Here is a 19,701-nt window from a genome sequence, read left to right on the forward strand (position 1 = left end):
CCATAAAAATATGGAAACCCTGTTAAAACCTGTAGAATGAATCTCAGATAAAAAGTTTTTTTAATAAAAAGCACCTACATAAATCCTGAGTTATATGACTCCTCTTCATCAGGCAATACTTACATTGGTAAATTCAACTGATGTTCTTGAACTGCCATGGTGTGGACTGGACATCGCAGCTGGCTTAGTGGAAACTAACCCTTGGTTACCATCCCAAACCTTATGTGTAGACTCCTTCAAGGTCATATATACAAAGAGCCTTTTCATCAACCTGAAAACTGGTATATAACTTGCCTCTTGAGTTTTGTCTAGGATTTTCAGTAGATAATTTAACAAATGCAACCCAGTGGCCATACCTATTTCTCTGCATACTGTATGTTATATTGCATTTTGCTTTAATGCAATTTTTAAATTCGTATTACTTCAACACTTTGGATTTTTTGCATTAAAGCTAGTATAAAATAGTTTAAATAATAATAAATGCTTAATTTTTTAAACAGCTCAGTTATACAAAAGGGAAAGATCACCTGCTCCATACACCCCCCCCCCCAATATAGGAAAGCTGCCTTATTCAGTGTTATCCTACTCTAACTAGCACCAGCTCTTCAGAGTTTCAGGCAGGAGTCTTCCCCAATCCTCAGCCACACCTGGAGGAGGGAGGGGGAGACAGGAATCGATTGCACCTGGGACTTTCTGCCTGCAAGGCTCTCTCTCCCCCGGCGCTTCCATCCACCCAGCACAACCCGGACCGAAACTGACCCGCAGATAGCCTGGTCGCAGACGTGCAGCTGCGCAAGTCTCGAACCCCCGGGAACACTAACCTGAGGCGAAATTAGTTCTGGGCAACAACACGAGCGCCTTTCTTCGGGACCCGTCCGGCGCTCGTTTCTAAACAAATAAATAAAACCACCCTCAAAATCCCAGCACTTGCCAGGATCCTGTTTTTTCGTTTTCCTAAGAGCATCTCTCTCCCTCCCGTCTCAAAACGCGAACCGTCAACGCCTGAAGTAAAACTCCGCTTTTTTCCGAGCCGGGGAGAGAAGCAGTGGCGTAGCGTGGGGGGTGCAGGGGGGGCCGGCCGCCCCGGGCGCAACATCTGGGGGTTAGGGTTAGGGGTAGGGTTAGGGGGCGCAAATGACTTGCCTTGCCCCGGGTGCTGACAACCCACGCTACGCCACTGGAGAGAAGTCCACCGACTTCTTCTCGGCTCCTCCCGCCTCTTCGCTCCGCGCGGGACTGGCGCAACCAGCCTTTTCCGCGCTCGCCTTCCAAGCACGCGGACTCTACCATGGAAGCGCGAGGGGGGGGGGAGGCCAGGTCTCTCCCCCTCACTTGACCCCGGGGGAAGGAGAAACCGAAGGGGGGTGGCGCAGCTGCCTCCCCCGCGGGCGCTCCCCCCCCCCGTCGAGGCTGCTAAAGGGGCCAGCCGGACACTGCTTGGCGGGAAACCGACGCTCCGGAGGAGGCGAGCTTACCCTCCGGGTCAAGTCCTCGCTTCTCGCTCTTCGTGCCGCCTGGGCGCGGGTCCCAAGCGAGACTGCTGCGGCTTCCCGCCCGGCCGCTGCTGGTGCTGAGCTCCTGCACGAGGAGGAGCATCCCCTCCGCCAGCCTCCCGCCCCCGGCGAGCGCAGCAGCCGGGCCCTGGGGACGCCTCCTAGCTGGAGCGCGGCGGGCGGCTCTCTGTTGATGTTGCCGCCGCCGCCGCCGCCGAGGCTCGGTGCAGAGAAGCGAGACCCCTGCCCGGGCTGGCGCACAGCGGCCCGCGGACGCCGGCTGCGCCCCTCAGGCGCCCTCTGCTGGCGCGGCTCGGGAAGCGCCGCGGCAGTAGGCAGTGTGCGGGGGAAAGACTTTCCGAAAGAAGGGCAAGCCCCTTGCGCGCTTGCAAGACCTCGGAGGGGCGCGCAAGGATTTGGGGAGGCTTGGCTAAGAAGTCTCAGTAGGAAAGAAGAAGGGCGGGGAGGAAGTGGTGGTTTCGATGGCTTCAGTGCTGGCTGTAAAGGAGGAGGGCAAAGTTTGGCACCTGCCTTGCGCACGCGGAGTGACAGGCAAAACTGCAAGTTTTGTGCTTTTATGTCGTAAACCGCCCTGCGATTCTCGGAGGAAAGGCGGTGTAGAAATTTAATTAGTAAATGAAATAAAGAATGGTTAAAAGGGATTTAGGTGAATTCATGGAGAAGGCGGCTCTCAGCTGTTGTTGTTATCGTCTGTCTCGAGAGTCAATGGAGTGCGCCTCTGGGGGTGAAGTCAAACTGCTGCTTTAGCAGCACCTGGGATGCAAGCCTGGGCAGTCTGTATGGAGCTTCTGGGCTGTCCACCAGACGACAAGACACACACACACACACACACCAGCCTCGCTGATGTGGTGCAAGAGAAAGCAGAGCAATAGGCTTGGCACCAGCTTTACTGCAGGAGTTGCTAGAAGGAGCCCTAAATGTCGCTATCCAACCTTCTTAGCAACTCCGCTCCAGATTTGTGTAGGGTTTACTCCTTAGCCTTTTCTTATTGATGCTTTTGAATTATGGTGCTGGAGGAGACTCTTGAGAACCCCATGGACTGCAAGAAGACCAAACCTATCCATTCTTAAGGAAATCAGCCCTGAGTGCTCACTGGAAGGACAGATTGTGAAGCTGAGGCTCCAATACTTGGGCCACCTCATGAGAAGAGAAGACTCCCTGGAAAAGACCCTGATGTTGGGAAAGATTGAGGGCACAAGGAGAAGGGGACGACAGAGGACGAGATGGTTGGACAGTGTTCTCGAAGCTATCAGCATGAGTTTGACCAAACTGCGGGAGGCAGTGGAAGACAGAAGTGCCTGGTGTGCTCTGGTCCATGGGGTCACGAAGAGTCAGACATGACTAAATGACTAAACAACAATCCCAAAGATGTCCTGCAAGGTAGTGGGAGTTTAGGATCAGCCTTTTCCTTCTCCTTGAAGGACCACCCTCCCAGATTAATGAGCTCTATCTGCCCCTCACTTCCCTCTACATGTGCAGAAAACTTCTTGACCGTTGGGCCCACTATTGGTCTCATCTGCTCAATCTGGCAGAGCTTGTCTTCGCATGCAGGAAAATTCCCCTACTCACTGAGGGTTTGAGATCCATTGGTTACCCTCACCTAGTTTTGCTGGCCAGTCAAAGCCATTCCCCAGGTTGTGGCTGCTGTCAAATGCTGACAACTTGTAGGAGCCACAGGTGAGAACCGAGTGCAGGGTATGAACCAAAGCTGGGCAAACTACCCCAGAAGGGGCACAACATGTTCCCCACTAGAGGCATTACCCCTCAGTGGCTACTAGTTATTGGAGACTGTATGCCTCTTAATAATGCTAGGGAACCCTAGAGGAAAGTCTTCATGTTCTCTTTGGGGGCTTCCATTAACATGGGCCTCTGGTTGATCATGATGTTGGACTAGATGAGCTTTAGGTCTGATGTAGCAGGGCTCTTAGGTTCTTAGAAACTGTTGTGTCCCTAGATACAATTGTTGTTGATTGTTGCCCTGTTTCTTCAAAGAACATTTGCCAAGTGTTCTTTTCTCGCAAACAAGTGGCTCTATATCTGATCGCAACAGAGGGGATAATGAAGACCGGAGAAAATGTGAGATATCTCATATAACCAACATGCTTAAGTCTAATTAATGCATGAATGAGTTAATACCATAGAGTAAGTTGTCCTGCCAGGCTTAGCTGTGTCCACTTCCCCTCACCTTGGGAAGAACTAGGTCCTCACCTCACCCCTCCAGATGTTTTGAGACTACAATTCCCATCATCCCTGACCACTGGTCCTGCTAGCTAGGGATCATGGGAATTGTAGGCCGAAAACATCTGGAGGGCCAAGGTTGAGGAAGCCTGAACTAGGTAATCAGGCCTATTGTTCTCTCCCAGTCTACCTGAGAAGCTCAGCATATAAATAGGTTTGAGTTGGTAACTCCAGCTCAACCGTATGCCTCTCATCAACCATTCTTGAGTGACCTATACCAATAATTTAGGAACTTTCACCACTGTAACTAAGCCAGGTTTTACTGTCTCTGAAACTTTTCCTAAATGCTGTATGGAAAAGCACATGAATCTGACCTTTGGATAAATTGTAAGTAAACGATTTTTTACTTACCAAACACTTTTCTATGCTAGGGGAAGAGGGAAACTTTGGAACTTACTTTAAAGGACACATATTTTAAGTCTAACAGCCTATTTTTTCTATGCTTTATTTCCATGCTGCATATTTTGTGATTTAAAATATCTGCTGGGGTTCTGTCACGAAAGAGTATTTGCCCCAAACTTGGATCTTGGCATCCAGGAATTCTCATTTTATACTTGTTTTTTCCCCTTACACCAACAGAAAATTGGTAACTAAGAAAATATGGCTTTGTTTAAAACACTATTAAGTTTTGCCAAACCCCTTTGACAATTTTTGATGTCGAAGGATGTTGCTAGGCTGCTTAATTGCCTTAGAGTTTTTCTGGTGGGAACACTGTTGTTTCAGAATAATATTCACAATACAACCTCTGTATTGCATCTGGGTTGAACAATTACTAGATGCTGGGAAGTCTTTTGTTGTCTTAGGGTAGCTTAGTATTTGCAATTAAGGGCTTTGCTTTCCCTGTGTGATGGGGAGCACCAAGCACAGAGATATGTAGGCAAAGTCAGATATCATGGCTATTTTTACCACTACACCTCTGGAGCTGATTTTTGCCACCACTGTAAACAGAACACTAATGATAAAGAATTAGCAGTGTTTTTTACGAAAGATCATTGATCCTTTGCAATCACTGTCTGGTCACCAAGGAGAGATTTTTACAACCATTTTCTTATCAACACAAGAAGTAATTTTAATTGACTTTACACATGACTCAATCCTGTGGATTCCAGCCCTGTGCATGGTTCAGTACAGTGGTACCTCGGGTTAAGAACTTAATTCGTTCCGGAGGTCCATTCTTAACCTGAAACTGTTCTTAACCCGAGGTACCACTTTAGCTAATGGGGCCTCCCACTGCTGCCACTGTGCCGCCGCTGCATGATTTCTGTTCTGATCCTGAAGCAAAGTTCGTAACCTGAGGTAACATTTCTGGGTTAGCAGTGTCTGTAACCTGAAGCATCTGTAACCCAAGGTACCACTGTACTTACTGATTCAAGCCACTTTAGCAAAGAAAGATTAAAGGTGGTTCTGCCCACTTATTCCAATCTTTACGGTATGTGTATTGGATTTGAAATTGTTTTTTGTATTTGTTGTTGTCATTTCCCCTATTTTTTATGTTTTATGCTTAATCACTTTGGGATGTTTCATGAGAAGTAATTAATAAATGAAATAAAAATGATCTCTGGCTCTCATAATTGGGGCATCTTGGGAGAAATTTTGGCCCTGGGTGACTTAATACAAAACACTAAGAATATTTTTGCAGGGAAGCCTGCAGTGATTCCTTCCCATCATATATTCAAGAGCCCATATCTTTAAATGGAAACACCCTACTTCTTCCCTGTTCAGAAGTATGATTGGGCTGCAAGGAAAAATACCGGGAGGTCAAAGAACAACCCTTGCCTCCTGCAAGCCCTCCAAACTGGCAGGAGCAGAGGCCCATACACCCCCAAGAAATATCGCAGCAGAGACTAGGAATTAGTCTGACTGGAATTAACTGCACTTCCATTTGCATCCCTTTAGCCTGGGGCCTAAAAGAGCAGGGAATTGAAGTCAGGCAAGTGTATTTCCATTTTAAGGGTCATATGGGTGGGATAGGCTTCAGTTATGGACCAAATCTCCATCTTCATCTCTTTTTTTCTTTGTCACTTTTCCATGGCAAACCAGGTTCAAAGCAGCTAACAGCAACATCACAGGCAATATATGGCAACTATGACAACCCTGCTAAAAAGTGTTGGGGCTGAAGTCCACCTAAAGGCCATTATGCCTTTTGCCCCAAAACGTTTTATCGTCAGTCTGTGTATGTGTATGCACGTACACGTGCATGCCCTTAAAAGCCGCCTTGAGCCTGAAAGTGGCAGACGTTTTTCTTCACAAATACTCCAGCACTCAGCCCTGTTATCGATGACAGATTTCAAGAATGAGCCTCGACCCCGCTAAGAAGAATGTTGTTTCCAGACGGGGGTGGGGGGTGGGTATGGAATGTCGCGGAGGGGTGGCTGGCACCTTAAATAATCGGATTTTCCATGGTGAAGAGGGGGAAACTGTGGGCTGCTGCTTCGATGCGGACGACGTCGTGCGGACGCTGCGAAAAAAAGCTTGCTTGTGCCGGCAGCTCCGCTCCAGCGACAAGCGCGCGTGTGCGCGAGGCCGCGGCATCTTCGAGGGAGCCTCCAGTGCTCCCTTCAGACGGCAGAGGGAGCTGGCGGAGGAGGAGGGGGTGGCGCCATTCTCTGCGCACCTCCGGCTTAGGGAAGGTGGAGCTGCGGCTCAGGGCGAGGACCGGAGCCGCCTCCGCCACTGCCGGGAATAGGGACGCGCCGCGGCAGCTCCTGGGGCCATGGAAGAGTTTCACCCCCATAACGACGAGGTAGTACGGACTTCCCCCTCCTCCCCCGGTCAGCGGGAGCGGGGCGCCCTCCTCGCCCCAGCCCAAGCTCCCTGTCGCCCCGGCGGGCTGCAGTGACCTGGTTTTCCCTCGTCGCAGCGCAGGAAAGGATCTCGCGCTTGGCGGTGGCGCGCGCTTCTACTTGGGCGGAGGAAGAATTAGGTTAGGGACCCCCCACTCCAGACACGCGGGGGCGGAGGCGCCTCCCGTTCCGGCCACCCGCTTTAAAGCGTGTGCCTGGAGGGGGGGGGGAGAGGAGAGGGGCGCAAAAAACAATAACAACCATGACTTCCTAAGAGGCCGGCTTGCGCTTTTCAGTCTCGCTCCGACGTGGGTGGGCCTGGTCTGCATAAAAATGTCACCAGGCTCAAGGGTTTTTCCCCCTTAATATATCTATTTATTTTGTGTACGTCTCCACCCAGCCAATCGCAAGCGCCGCTTGTGGGATCGTAGGCGGGGGAGGCTTGGTCCGCCCAAGAATGCTGTCATTGCGACGCCGGTCCTCACGTGGACGGGGAGGGTTGCGCGCGCGCGCGCCCCCGCTGCCAATTGAGGCCACTGCAGAATAATGGCAGGCGGTGGTGATGATGGTAACAAAATAAGGTAGTGAAAAGAGCCTGCCATTGCTTTGAAGCCCAATTTGAAAGTTCAGTGGATTCCAAGGTTAAGGCCAAGGGAGGATGGAGGAGGGGGTGGGAAGAGGAGCACGTCAGACAAGAATCCCGTGTTTGAATGCCTGCCGCCCTCTGCACACAATTGAAAAAGGAGAAGACAAAACCTCATTCAGGTAGAGAAGGATGGTGTAAAAGAGAAAGGGTAGCACTCTCCCTGATATGATGGGTTTTTATGTGTGCATCCAGGGAATCTTTTTAATGTGGTAGCATTCAGACACACAATCCCTCTGCTCTTTTCCCACTTCCCTTTTCCTGCAGACCCTTCCCTTTGCTGTCATCCCTTGATTCTGTGACATGCTTAGCCTGGTATTTTTTTTTTTTTTTAAAGTTGGGGTTGTATCCATTGCCAATCATAATCAGAACAGACCCATGTTTAAGCCTATTTAATTTCAGTGGGTCTACCCTAAGTAGAACTATGCTGACTACAACCTTTGGAGGGTCTGACTGTCATGTCAAAGCATTTAGGACAGGGGTAGGCAAACTAAGGCCCGGGGACCAGGTCCGGCCCAATTGCCTTCTCAATCTGGCCCACGGACAGTCCAGGAATCAACGTGTTTTTACATGAGTAGAATGTGTGCTTTTATTTAAAATGCATCTCTGTGTTATTTGTGGGGCATAGGAATTTGTTCATTCCCCCCCCCCAAAAAAAATATAGTCCGGCCCACCACATGGTCTGAGGGACGGTGGACCGGCCCATGGCTGAAAAAGGTTGCTGACCCCTAATTTAGGATGTAGTTTTGTTTTATCCTGTGTCAGTCTTGTGTCATAGAGGATACTGCTCACTATGATAATGTGATACATTAGCTTTGACATAGACCTTAGATGCTGATGCATGAATTTCAGGACACAGCCAGAAATTGTGTGATTGTAAAATCCATTTGGGACACTGGTGATTATGATTTTTTAATAACACACGTAGTTTTCAGTAAGATATAAGAATTTGGCATTTATGCAGCTGCCGTGTGCATCAAATTCATGAGCTGGTGATAGCGCCAGAATAAATGAAGATTATGAATATATGGACCTTGTTTTGGAGAGTTTTGTGGACTTTTTGAATAAATAAATTCTGTCTTGGTTCATTATTTCTTCCAAAACCTGTGTGGCAGCTGCAATTTTATTTTATATTTTGTATTCTAAAATGTGTAAGCAGCTCTAGAATTAAATTTTATGAAGGGTGATAAAAATAATAATTTAATTAAATAAATCTCTTATATTATTACAGATGGCCTTCAATGGTGAAGAAGCGCACAGTATTATTAAAGATGTAAGTTGCACATTTTAGTATATAGTACAGTATTTATGTGTTTTGGTGACAAAATGAATTTTTGCAGTTTTCTGTTTCCAGGAATAATGGGTATCCCTGAAAGACTTGCACCAGACAACCTGTCTTGCCTGTTCAAAACTAAGTCCCACTAAAATTAGTGGGGCATGCTCCCTTGCTGTGTTTAATATTGCACCCTTGAGCTGCAGTCATATGGACGTCTATTGGGAATATAGCTAATTGAATTCAATGGGGCATTTTTCTGAATAGACATGCATAGGATTGCACTATCAAGATCCAAACTCTTTATACTACATTTTCAATATTGGATGTTTAAGATTTTGTACATTCTGATGGCAAGACCAATGGCTTTGATCATACTCTCTTGCTAACAGAAGAGGAAGGTGATGTTTGCTAATTCACATCCCCCCGCCCCCGCAGTCCTCTGACAATCTACTCCAGGGAGTGTGGACATTGTGGAACACTGGGAGGTGGCAGTAGGGCCTGCGAGGGGTATAAGGGGGAAATCACTTCCCCTACTTGTGCTAGAGGGAAGCCTCTGTTGTAATGGAATCATTCCATGAATGGAAGGAACCCTTTTGATTCATGAAAATACAATTATGGATACTGCCTTTATAACACTCCACTGTAATGTTAAGTAGCGCTAAGTGTTCTGTATGTGTTCTGTTGAATTCTGCTACCCCCCCCCCCCCCCCGTAGAACACAATTTGTAATGGTGACTGAAATGGCAGTCCTGTGCAGGTGAACTATTTAACTGTCCTTGAAGTCAACTGGATTTATTTCTGTAGCTGTTGTTATGTTGACTGTTATTTGATTGTGGCCCACGGTTAGCCCCGGCAGAGAAGCTGCTCAGTATACTGAGGCGATAGGACCACCCTGGCTGAATTTCAATGCTGCAGCAACTCAGAATTGTACCATTTACAATAATATATCCAGCTCAGCAGGATATTTTAGTCCTGTTGGGAAAGAAATTCAGATTATTAAAATGCTCTTCTGGATTCTGCATGTTTGTTACATGACTCTTACCACTGAGATGGGAATGGTATAAACAGTTCAGTTACTGATTTATGTGCCTCCATTTAGGAGCTCTAGCCTAGGAAAAGAGGCAAATGAGAATCTCTTTCTGACATTTGAGTTCCTTTACATAACAAAGTGGGGCTGGCTTAAAAGTATATATGTTTATACTACTATCTATTTTTAATACTTGTATTTAATCAGATTTTTATTCCTTTTTAGTGCATAGAAGGTGTTCTGGGCAAGGCAGATTACAATCACGACAATGTCAATCAGTGGACTGCAGCTATAGTAGAACAATCTTTAACACAACTGGTAAAACTGGGGAAGACGTATAAGTACATTGGTAAGATTCTGTGCATATATGCAGTTAATATTAATTTTACAATTAATGGGGAGAAAATGATTTCAGGCCTACTTTTGTTAGTAAAGGTAAAGTAAAGGACCCCTGACAGTTAATTCCAGTCACAGACAACTCTGGGGTTGTGGTGCTCATCTTGCTTTACTGGCCGAGGGAGCCGACGTTTGTCCGCAGACAGTTATTCCGGGTCATGTGGCCAACATGACTAAGCTGCTTCTGGCGAAACCAGAGCAGCGCACAGAAATGCTGTTTATCTTCCCACCAGAGCGGTACCTGTTTATTTACTTGCACTTTGATGTGCTTTCAAACTGCTAGGTTGGCAGGAGCTGGGGCCAAGCAACGGGAGCTCACCCCGTCATGGGGATTCAAACTGCCGACATTCTGATCGGCAAGCCCTAGGCTCAGTGGTTTAGACCACAGTGCCACCCGCGTTCCTATATACTTCGTTAGTAGAATGAGGCATATAAGGTTCTATGTGCTGCACCCCACCCACCTTCGTGAGAGCATTGAAGGCAGTTTTGCTCCAATTTATTATGCATTTTACTATAATAATATGGGATGCGGCGGGTTGGCGAGGGCTCTATTTTCAGATTCCCGTGGCATTTATTGGTCATCTGCTGTTGATTATCTGCATCAGAAAATTAGCCAGGCATTTTCAACAGACTTTATAAGCCTAGAATATCAGGGCTGTTCAGGAAGCAGCCCACCATTTTGAGGAGGAATATGTCTCACTGCTTTCTTAAATAAAAGAAATTTAAAGAAAAAGGATCATGCTTTTGTGGCAACTTAAGTATTATAATTCAATAGAATTTGTTTTTGGGAAAAGGCAGGGGATTTTAATTCATACTTTAACCGCCACTTAGTCCTTTCAGTTGTATAAAGGAATAGTGAAGTCTGATTGATTAACCTACTTTATTGATAAACATGGGATTTTGTTCTGTCTTCAGTTACCTGTGCAGTGATGCAGAAGTGTGGAGCTGGTCTGCATACAGCAAGCTCATGTTTTTGGGATACCACAACTGATGGTAAGTGCCTGCCTGCAGAATTGAAGCAAACTACTTCATGAAAAAAATGACTTTTCACTTATTGTTGTGAAACATTACGCTGCAGTTGAAAGGCGGTTTGAATTGGCAGCCCACATATAGCCCCCAGGATATAATAGGTATATAATAGGTACTGCCTGAAATTAGGATCATTTCACCCAAACTATATGTTACCCACTTTCTTTATCCAGGTCCCCAAATGAGAAAGAGATATAACCCTGCTGATAAGGCCAGGCCAAAATGAAAAGGGCTGAACCAATCGCTTTTGGTTGCATGGAAAAAATGCTTTGGCAGAAGGCCAAGGACTGTTTCTTTAGATGAGTTTAAATCTGACACGGAATCGTTATTGATGCCTAAGTTTGAGTAGTATTTGAACTTCATTCACTCTCTGGATCAAATCTGTCTTACTGCCAGGAATCATGAAAGATAAGAGACTATTCTCCTGGATAGGTGGTGCTAGTTCATGAGGGCAGACATCGTTCAAAGCGCTGAACAGCTCTGGCGGACTTCACTCCTCAGCATGACTGTTCCAAATTCATAGTTATAGAATTGAAAGAGAAGAACTAAACTTAACAAGGTTAAAAAAAACCAAATCACCAAGTAATCATATATGCCAGTACTTCAGTGACCGTTATGACTCGAAACTGTAACGAAGAAAGAATGTTCATATTGTTGTAACTTTATATTCTTCGTGTTTTGTGCTCAGTAAGTTACATGATTAAATATATTACACTATGAGACTTGTATTCGTTTTCTGCTATGCTGAGTACCGGCAGGAAAACGCTGAACTGTGCGCCAGCGCTGGTGTTGTCCTTACTTTCTAAGAAAAATCACATTCAAGGCAGCTTAGCAAAAAATGCAACAAAATGTAAAAAGAACCCTAGCAACGAAGCATACGGTTTTATTGCACTGAGCTGGCCATAGCTTTATGCCTGGGGTAGCAGTAGCCACCAGCATAAAGGAAAAACACATCATGGTACCTGAGTTGATCACCCAAGGGCTTTTTTTTTTTTTACAGAAGAAGTAGCTGGAGAGAATCAGGGGGCTGCCTGTGGCCTCATAAGAGCATTCCTCTTCTTTATCATTGGCAAAAGGTTTGATTTTCAAAGTGCTGTAGGTTCTTAGTCAACTACAGGAATGGCAACTTGGACTAGATCACATGCCCACCATCAGAGTCCTGTTGACAAACTGAATCCATGCTGTAGTGTGCTTTAATACTATTTAACCCCGGTGACCATCTATGAAGGATTTTTCTGAGTTTCTGACTCCTAAGATGCATTATTGTGCAAGCGTTGGGACCAAGAGAATGAAAATGATTAGCCAGAAGTATGTTCTGTAGAGTTCACAGAGATCTACTTCTTTGTAAGCGTGTTTAGGGTTGTGGCCCAGATCTGTCACCAAAAGCAATGTTTGACAGCCTCTAGGGATTATCTTTTGTAAATGAGTTCGGGTTATTCAGTTGTCCTCTTAAGAATGAATATCGAACTTGACCGCTTTCTCTTCTTAAATCCACTATAGGTACCTGCACAGTCCGATGGGAAAACCGAACTATGAACTGCATCGTCAATGTCTTTGCTGTAGCCATTATTCTGTAGCAAACTGGACAAATCGCACTAAGTTATGCCAAAGCCTTTAAGAACAAAACTATCAAATTACTTATAGTACATTGTAAGAATTATTAAATAAAACTATATTTATGCACTAAAGAGAGAGCAGGAAATGTGCTTTTAAAAGAAGTCTCTGCACAATATATATTATATTATAGTATAGTATATTATAGTATATATTATAGTAAAGTGTAATCGTTCGGCTTAGCCAGCTGGCAGCTTGCTAGAGACCAGCTGTAAAAGAAAAAGGACAATGTTTTGAGCATTCTAGGACTGTGCTTCTCTCTGCTCCCCACCCTGCAACCTGCAAGAAGTGTTGGAAAAGTTACGTAAAAATAAGAAAATGCATGTTTGCCCCCACATTACCACTGGCACTTCATACACAGCAGCTTAATATAAATGTAATTAGTAAGGTCGAAGAGAATATTATTTGTAACACACACACACACACACACACACACACACACACACAATTGGTTCTGAGTTATGGAAGTTGATGCCTTAGAATAGTGGTTTTAAACCTGTGTTCCAAGGAATCCTTGCACTCCCATCTGTGCTGCTTCAGTATAATGGCTGATCTCTGCCTCCTGAAAACTAGAGTTGTGAGAGCGCGTTGTTTGCTATAATGCACACACTCATTTGATGCAGTGCAACAGCTACCACCTAGTCTCATGTGCACAACCCAGAACATAATTCCAGCATGAATAGGTCCCACAGCAGGTGAAAAAAGTTCCCTGAAAGCTGTAAGTTTGAAATCCACTGCTGCTTAGACTATTGGTGTTTGTGATTTATAATGCATAATAAATTAAGCAGCGAAGGGGGAGGAAGCAGAAAAACCCAACAAGTTGTAAAAGAATATTTTCATGTTTTAAGCACAAAATTTATAAAGCCAAAGTACCTACTTTTCTCAAACAGGGTATGAATGTTCGGCAAAAGAATGTATTTTTCATGCTGCAAGGCTGTGCTTACACTGTGGCACAATTCTTAAGGCACATTCATCAAAGTAGGGAAATTATATTAAAACATTCTGCAACATTTGGATCAGTTATTGGTGCATTAACTAATATTTGGTGCATCAGCTCAAACTCACAAACCAAAAGCATTAAAATAATGTGCAGATAATACATGTGCAAATACTTTAGATTAGGACATTAAAAGTTTAGCAATGCTCTCATGATACCATTTTATTGCATATCTCCCAGGCAGGACCAGCCTTTGGCTCTTCAGATTCTTGAAGAGAGTTGTGCTTGCTCATTTCAAACTATATAAAAGTAATGTTTCATATGTAGCACTTGGAAATAGAATAATTTGAAGTGGGGACGTGTCTGTGTCTTAAGGTGCACTTACTTAGGCTGTAGGTATGTTACTTACAGAATAATTGACTGGCTACGGTCCTTACTTCCTAGTAGTGTTCATAGAGTTAGACCATAAATCCTTGCTATTTATGTTATTAGTTAAAATAATTCTGCAATCCTGTGCTTACTTGAGAAAAAATTGCATTGAAGAGAGTGGAACTTACTTCTGAGTAAACATGCAGGGAATCAACAGTATGCTTCTTGCTTTCTAGATCTACCTAAATTAGAAAATTCTCCACTTCAAGTGGGTAATCCTAATAACTTGAAACAAAATAAAAAAATTCCTTCCAGTAGCACCTTAAAGACCAACTAAGTTAGTTCTTGGTATGAGCTTTCGTGTGCATGCACACTTCTTCAGATACACACAAAAGCTCATACCAAGAACTAACTTAGTTGGTCTTTAAGGTGCTACTGGAAGGAATTTTTTTATTTTGTTTTCACTATGGCAGACCAACACGGCTACCTATCTGTAACTAATAACTTGAAGAACCACTCAATCAAATATTAAGTACCTTTGCAAATATGTTTAGTATATAGGAATCTATTTTTTCATAAAAAGTTACATTGTTTTGCAGTTATTTATATACCTAGTAGAACTTGAAGCTATACTGTTGCATTAAGCATTTTTGCCTTTTGTCAGCACTGCAACAAGCTGGTTTCAGTTGCAGTTTATGTTTAGAATTTTTTTATCATTGCAATGGTTTTGCTTTGAATTACTTTAACATTATAATATGTAAAGCACCAAAGGTCTAGCTGTTTTTCGTTAATAAAGTTGCATATTTAAGCAAATACCATGTTTATATTCCATATTGTTATAGCGTGAACAAAGATATCTCTGTACTCTTTAAATGAATGTACATATCTACAGCAACAGAACTAAAATACTATGCGAAGTTCTCTCACAGCTCTGGATTCAAAATTTGCTCTTTCTCTGGGTGCAAGCTATGTTCATCTTTTTCCTGAAGCAGTAAAAGATAATAATGAAGAGAGAACATTTTACAGATGGCGGAAACACTATAGAATACAGATGAATGCAGTTTTCTGAAACAACTACTAGTAAAGGGTTTGGCCAGAAAATAAAGACAAAGGTACAATCTGCCTTTTACTCTTTTTTTATAATAAACTTCTGACGCTGTTACTGAGACTAGATGGTTTTATTTGCAATTGTATTTCTGGGTTTTAAAAAATGCAGTTGAATCTAAGTCGTGCTGAGAAAACGAACGCTCATCAATATATCTTATGGCAAGATTGCACTAGAAATTATGCTGGTATTGGTTTTAAAATAGGTACAGTTTGTTTTAACTAACAAAATAAAAATAAAAGGTGCCTGCCTTATCTATACTCTGTGTCTTTCGGATGAATTAAGCAAATGATTGCTAGAGCATTTAATAGGGCATTTTCTGTTCTAAAATTATCTTCTAGTCCTTTCTTGATGTGTTGAGATCAAGCTTTCTTTGTCATATTCTGTTGTGTTAAAACAACCCCTCAAGCTACTGTACCTAATGCTTTTTAGGCACAATTCCCAATAAAATTCTCCTCCACAGGCCCCACTGAAGTGTGTGCTAGCCATGTGAGATCACAGTGTGCTTCTGAACAGCTCCCATTCATTTCATTCAGCCTTGCACAATATAATATCTCAGGAGACATTCAGTGAAGCTGAATGTTGGCAGATTCAGGAGAGAGAAAGTACTTCTTCACACAACACGTAAACTCTTGAATTTTCTTTTTCAAGAAATAGCAATCGCTTAGGGTTGACTTTAAAAGGGGATTAGACAAATTTATGGAGGACAAGGCTATCAGTGTCTACTAACTGATAGGTACGTTCTTTATTGTTGGGGGGCAGAATGCTCTGAAAGCCAGTAGCAGGGATTCTCAAGCAGGGAGAGTGCTGTTGCACTCGGGTCCTGTCTCTGGGCTTCGCATAAGCCACTGTGAAAATAGAATGCAGGACCACATGGCCTTTGGCCTGATCTTATGGATTTCACCCTATGTATTTAGCATTGGTTTCAAATGTTAATTTAGAGATCCTTTCGTGCTTCGCGCTGAAAAAGAGCTCTGACTACTTTTCTGAAACTGGTGTCACTACCATACTTGGTGCATATTTTCCTTCTGTTCCATCAAAACAGCGCTAGAATAAATGTTGGCTCGCTACCCCTCGTAGTGGTGCAGCAGGGACACTTGCAAGTTTTAGCATATATGACACAAGGATGCTGTTAACAAAGAAAGGCTGGGGGAAAGTATGTGAACCAAGGAGGAAAGTGGATTGTGATTTACAAAGGGTGTGTGTATGTAACTTTGAAGCATTTTATAAACCTAAATGATATGGTTGGTTGCATCCTGTTTCATAATTTATTACTGTTTATTAATTACATAGGGACGCGGGTGGTGCTGTGGGTTAAACCACAGAGCCTAGGGCCTGCCGATCAGAAGGTTGGCGGTTCGAATCCCCGTGACGGGGTGAGCTCCCATTGCTCAGTCCCTGCTCCTGCCAACCTAGCAGTTCGAAAGCACGTCAAAGTGCAAGTAGATAAATAGGTACCGCTCCAGCGGGAAGGTAAACGGCGTTTCCGTACACTGCTCTGGTTCGCCAGAAGCGTCTTAGTCATGCTGGCCATATGACCCGGAAGCTGTACGCCGGCTCCCTCGGTCAATAAAGTGAGATGAGCACCGCAACCCCAGAGTCGGTCACGACTGGACCTAATGGTCAGGAGTCCCTTTAGCTTTACTTTATTAATTACATATATATTTCCCTGGGCAGCCCAGGACCTCCACACACACTGCCCAGACTTGTGCTCCAGGGAGGTCACTTCAGTGCTACTAACGCCACAGTTCGACTTCACCCTTAGTGGTGAACTCACTTGTCTATCGAACCAGACGGATGCCAACACTATATTTCCCCTCTTTCTCCAACCTATTTCTCTGCTACATTATCTTCGTAGGCAACCTGCAAGGGTTGCACTGAGAGTGACTAGTCTAAGGGAGCTTCATGGTTGACTAGGGACTTGAACTCTGGTCTCCCCAGCCCTTTCCCAACAGCTTTTAACAATGTGGACTGGCTGAAGTTTTTCCAGCCCAAAAAGTTGCACTGGAGATTTTCAGGGGCCACTGGAGTTAGAATGCTTCATCTCATTCCACCGACCTCCCCCATGCTCCAAGAATCAGAGTGAAAGAAGATTTCAATGAAAGAAAAGTATGTAACAATAAGTAAAATGAACAAGAGTATGGAGACTATGCAACAAAGCAAGGAAACACCTGCTGTTTCTTGGGGGAAGTGGTTATTTTATGTAATGACAGCTTGCCATTTGGAAATTATTACACAACGGGCAACCTTTCATCACCCTTTTTGTTTCAGTGCTAATTTCTGCAAGCAGAAAGAAGAAATAGATCAGTAATTAGAAGGATCTACATCCAGTCACAACAGTTTTCATAAGACTGACTGCAAGTAAGAAGTCAAGCAGCAAGGTTGAGGGGCTGGTTGAAAGCAGCGTACAGGCTTATTTGCTCCAGCAGACCAGCAACCACTACATCCAAGCTATTTGCCACCATCAATACTTGGATCCTGAATTCCATCAACTAATTATGCTCTGTGTGAAGGAGTGCTTTGTTGGACTGCCCTGAATCCACAGAAATAATTGTATATGTCCTCCCCTACATTGATCTTTGCCTCCATTTTCCTTGCCTTTCTCTGTGGTTTCATAGGATCATAGAATTGGAAGGGCCCCAAAGGGTTATCAACCCCCTGTAATGCAGAAATAGCAATTAAAGAATCCCTGGCAGATGTCCATCCAACCTCTTTATCAACATCTCCAATGAAGGAGAGTCCACCACCTTCCAAAATAGTCTGTTCCACTGTTGAACTGCCTTTACCATCTGAAAGGTCTTCCTAATGTTTAGGCAGAATTTCCTTTCTTTTAATTGGAATTGATTGGTTTGGGTCCTAACCTTCAAAACAAGAGAAAACAAGCTTGTTCCATGCGACAGCCGTTTCCCAGCCTAAGCATACCCAGCTCCCTCAACTGTTTCTCATAAGGCTTGGTTTAGATTCTAGTAAAAAACAGGGTGTGATCCTGCCTGTTGATGTGTCACATGCTCATTCACAAGGTCTTGCTCATTTGGGAATGTTACACTATGTGACTACAACAGATGTGGTTCCTCGCTGTTTATGATGAAATGCTAGTTCAGGCTTTGATTACCAAAGAAACAACTTTCCGATGCTTCTATAATGCAATCCTGTGCACACTTACAAGGAAGTACCATATATAAGATGTATAAGATGCCCCCATGTAAAAGACAACCCCTATTTTTGGGGACTACAAAAAACTTTTTTGGGGGGGATTGCCCAAAGTTGTGGAGTTTTTTTCAGGGGATTGCCTAGAGTTAGTGAGCTTTTGGGGGGCACTACCACCAATCGCGCTACAGCCTACCTGCCAATGCAAATCTCATGTATCGCTGCGGCCACCAATCGTCAGCATGCTCGCCGCCAAAAGCCCACCTGACCACTCAGCGCAACCAGCCGCTGGTGTAAATCAAACGCCTAATTGCCACAGCAGCAGTCAATCGTCAGCAGGCCTTGCCACAGCAATCACACTCCCAATTGCTGCTGCCATTCTCCTACTGACTGCTGCCACCAATCGCCTAACGCCCCTCTGTTATCCATGTATAAGATGACCCACAATTTCTGCCCATGAAAAAATATCATCTTATACATGGGGGGGGGGGAGGTATGTCTTACTGCAACAGAACCATCTTCCAAATCAACATGCTTACGATCATTGTTATTAGCCCTGTACAACAGTAAATGGATAAAATACATCCTGTCATCTTGGCACTGCTCCAAAGGGCATAGCATTTAATTTGTGAATTTTACAGAACTCACAGCAGCTTGGAAGTCAAACTGCTTATAAAGGAAGACTTACCTCTTAATCTTGATGTGTGTACAGTCAGTGCTTTTTTTCTGGGAGGACGCAGGGATACGCATACCCTTAAACATTTTGTGAATCTAAGTTTGGCCTCGTTGAGGGGCAGTATTTCAATATGAGTAGGAAAATGAAAGTATCCCTAAACATTCTTTTAAGAAAAAAAAAGCACGGTGTACAGTAATTTTGGTTATTTGGTGATTAAAGGAAAACATTGTCCACATACATCAATATATTTTTTATATTAATGTACTGTCTACATCAGGTGTGCAGCATGTAAAAATCGCTGATCAGTGATGCCCGCAAAACCCTGTTCAATAACATCAAGTGACCTTTGTAGCTGGTAGTCAGATCTTGCTAAGACTCTCATGAAGCACTCTGCAAAGCAGCACATTGAAAGGGGCTTCACAAGACCAGACAATCAACTGAACAGGCCACTTGATGCCATTGTGATGGTCACTGTGATGTCAGGTGACTGACTGGTGGGTGACCCTGCTCACATGTCAAATTTTGGGTGTAGAAGAACAAGTCACTTTTCACTTGCTCCCTAAAAGCTGAAAGAGAGGTGGGACTGGACAAGGCTCTTGGGGAGATAGCTCTAGAAAAGATGAACTGAGTAATAATAAACATCCTGTTTGACATACGCAGGACCCACAAAACCATAAGTCATGAGCAACATGAACATAATTAACAGTTGCAGATGCTTGAAAGTAAGAGATGATTGTACCACATCAATCACCTGCCACACTGACTGTAGTAGGGTCAAACAAATAAGGTGTGCCTGAGAGAATATGGGATTAAGCATGACACTATTTAACAAACTTGTATCATTGTAGAATTTCTCCCTGATGTAGAAATGAGAGAAAATCTGTGAAACGTAATGTTTATTTTCATTTAAATTTGTTCACATTGAATCAGAAGGCTAAGAGACAGAAG

At 44.1% G+C, this 19,701-nt stretch overlaps 2 protein-coding genes across 4 annotated transcripts in view; one reads left to right on the plus strand and one right to left on the minus strand.

Moving 5' to 3' along the window:
* The window catches only part of SYTL5 (synaptotagmin like 5), a 60,493-nt gene extending 58,797 nt beyond the window's left edge, over positions 1 to 1,696 (minus strand). Inside the window, exon 1 of one of the 3 annotated variants that reach the window (XM_079974507.1) lies at positions 1,476 to 1,696. The gene's annotated coding sequence lies outside the window, so the exon portion shown is untranslated. Of the gene's footprint in view, positions 1 to 821; positions 893 to 1,475 lie in introns of those variants that run through there. The other 2 variants (XM_079974511.1, XM_079974509.1) reach the window with 2 other exon arrangements.
* Positions 1,697 to 6,324: 4,628 nt separating this feature from the next.
* DYNLT3 (dynein light chain Tctex-type 3) lies at positions 6,325 to 15,190 on the plus strand. The gene is made up of 5 exons (XM_079974543.1): positions 6,325 to 6,495; positions 8,410 to 8,451; positions 9,706 to 9,829; positions 10,792 to 10,869; positions 12,406 to 15,190. Exons 1-5 carry the CDS (start codon positions 6,466 to 6,468, stop codon positions 12,480 to 12,482), a joined length of 351 nt encoding a protein of 116 aa, XP_079830669.1. The 5' UTR covers positions 6,325 to 6,465; the 3' UTR covers positions 12,483 to 15,190.
* The last annotated feature ends 4,511 nt before the right edge of the window (positions 15,191 to 19,701 follow it).

Source organism: Podarcis cretensis (genome assembly GCF_951804945.1).
Source record: "Podarcis cretensis genome assembly, chromosome: 4".
Classification (NCBI taxonomy): Eukaryota; Metazoa; Chordata; class Lepidosauria; order Squamata; family Lacertidae; genus Podarcis; species Podarcis cretensis.

Coding starts and splice junctions, on each gene's coding strand:
- DYNLT3 (XM_079974543.1), top strand. CDS start 6,466: ATGGAAGAGTTTCACCCCCATAACGACGAG. Junction 8,452..9,705: donor CGCACAGTATTATTAAAGAT/GTAAGTTGCACA, acceptor ATTCCTTTTTAG/TGCATAGAAGGTGTTCTGGG. Junction 10,870..12,405: donor TTGGGATACCACAACTGATG/GTAAGTGCCTGC, acceptor AATCCACTATAG/GTACCTGCACAGTCCGATGG.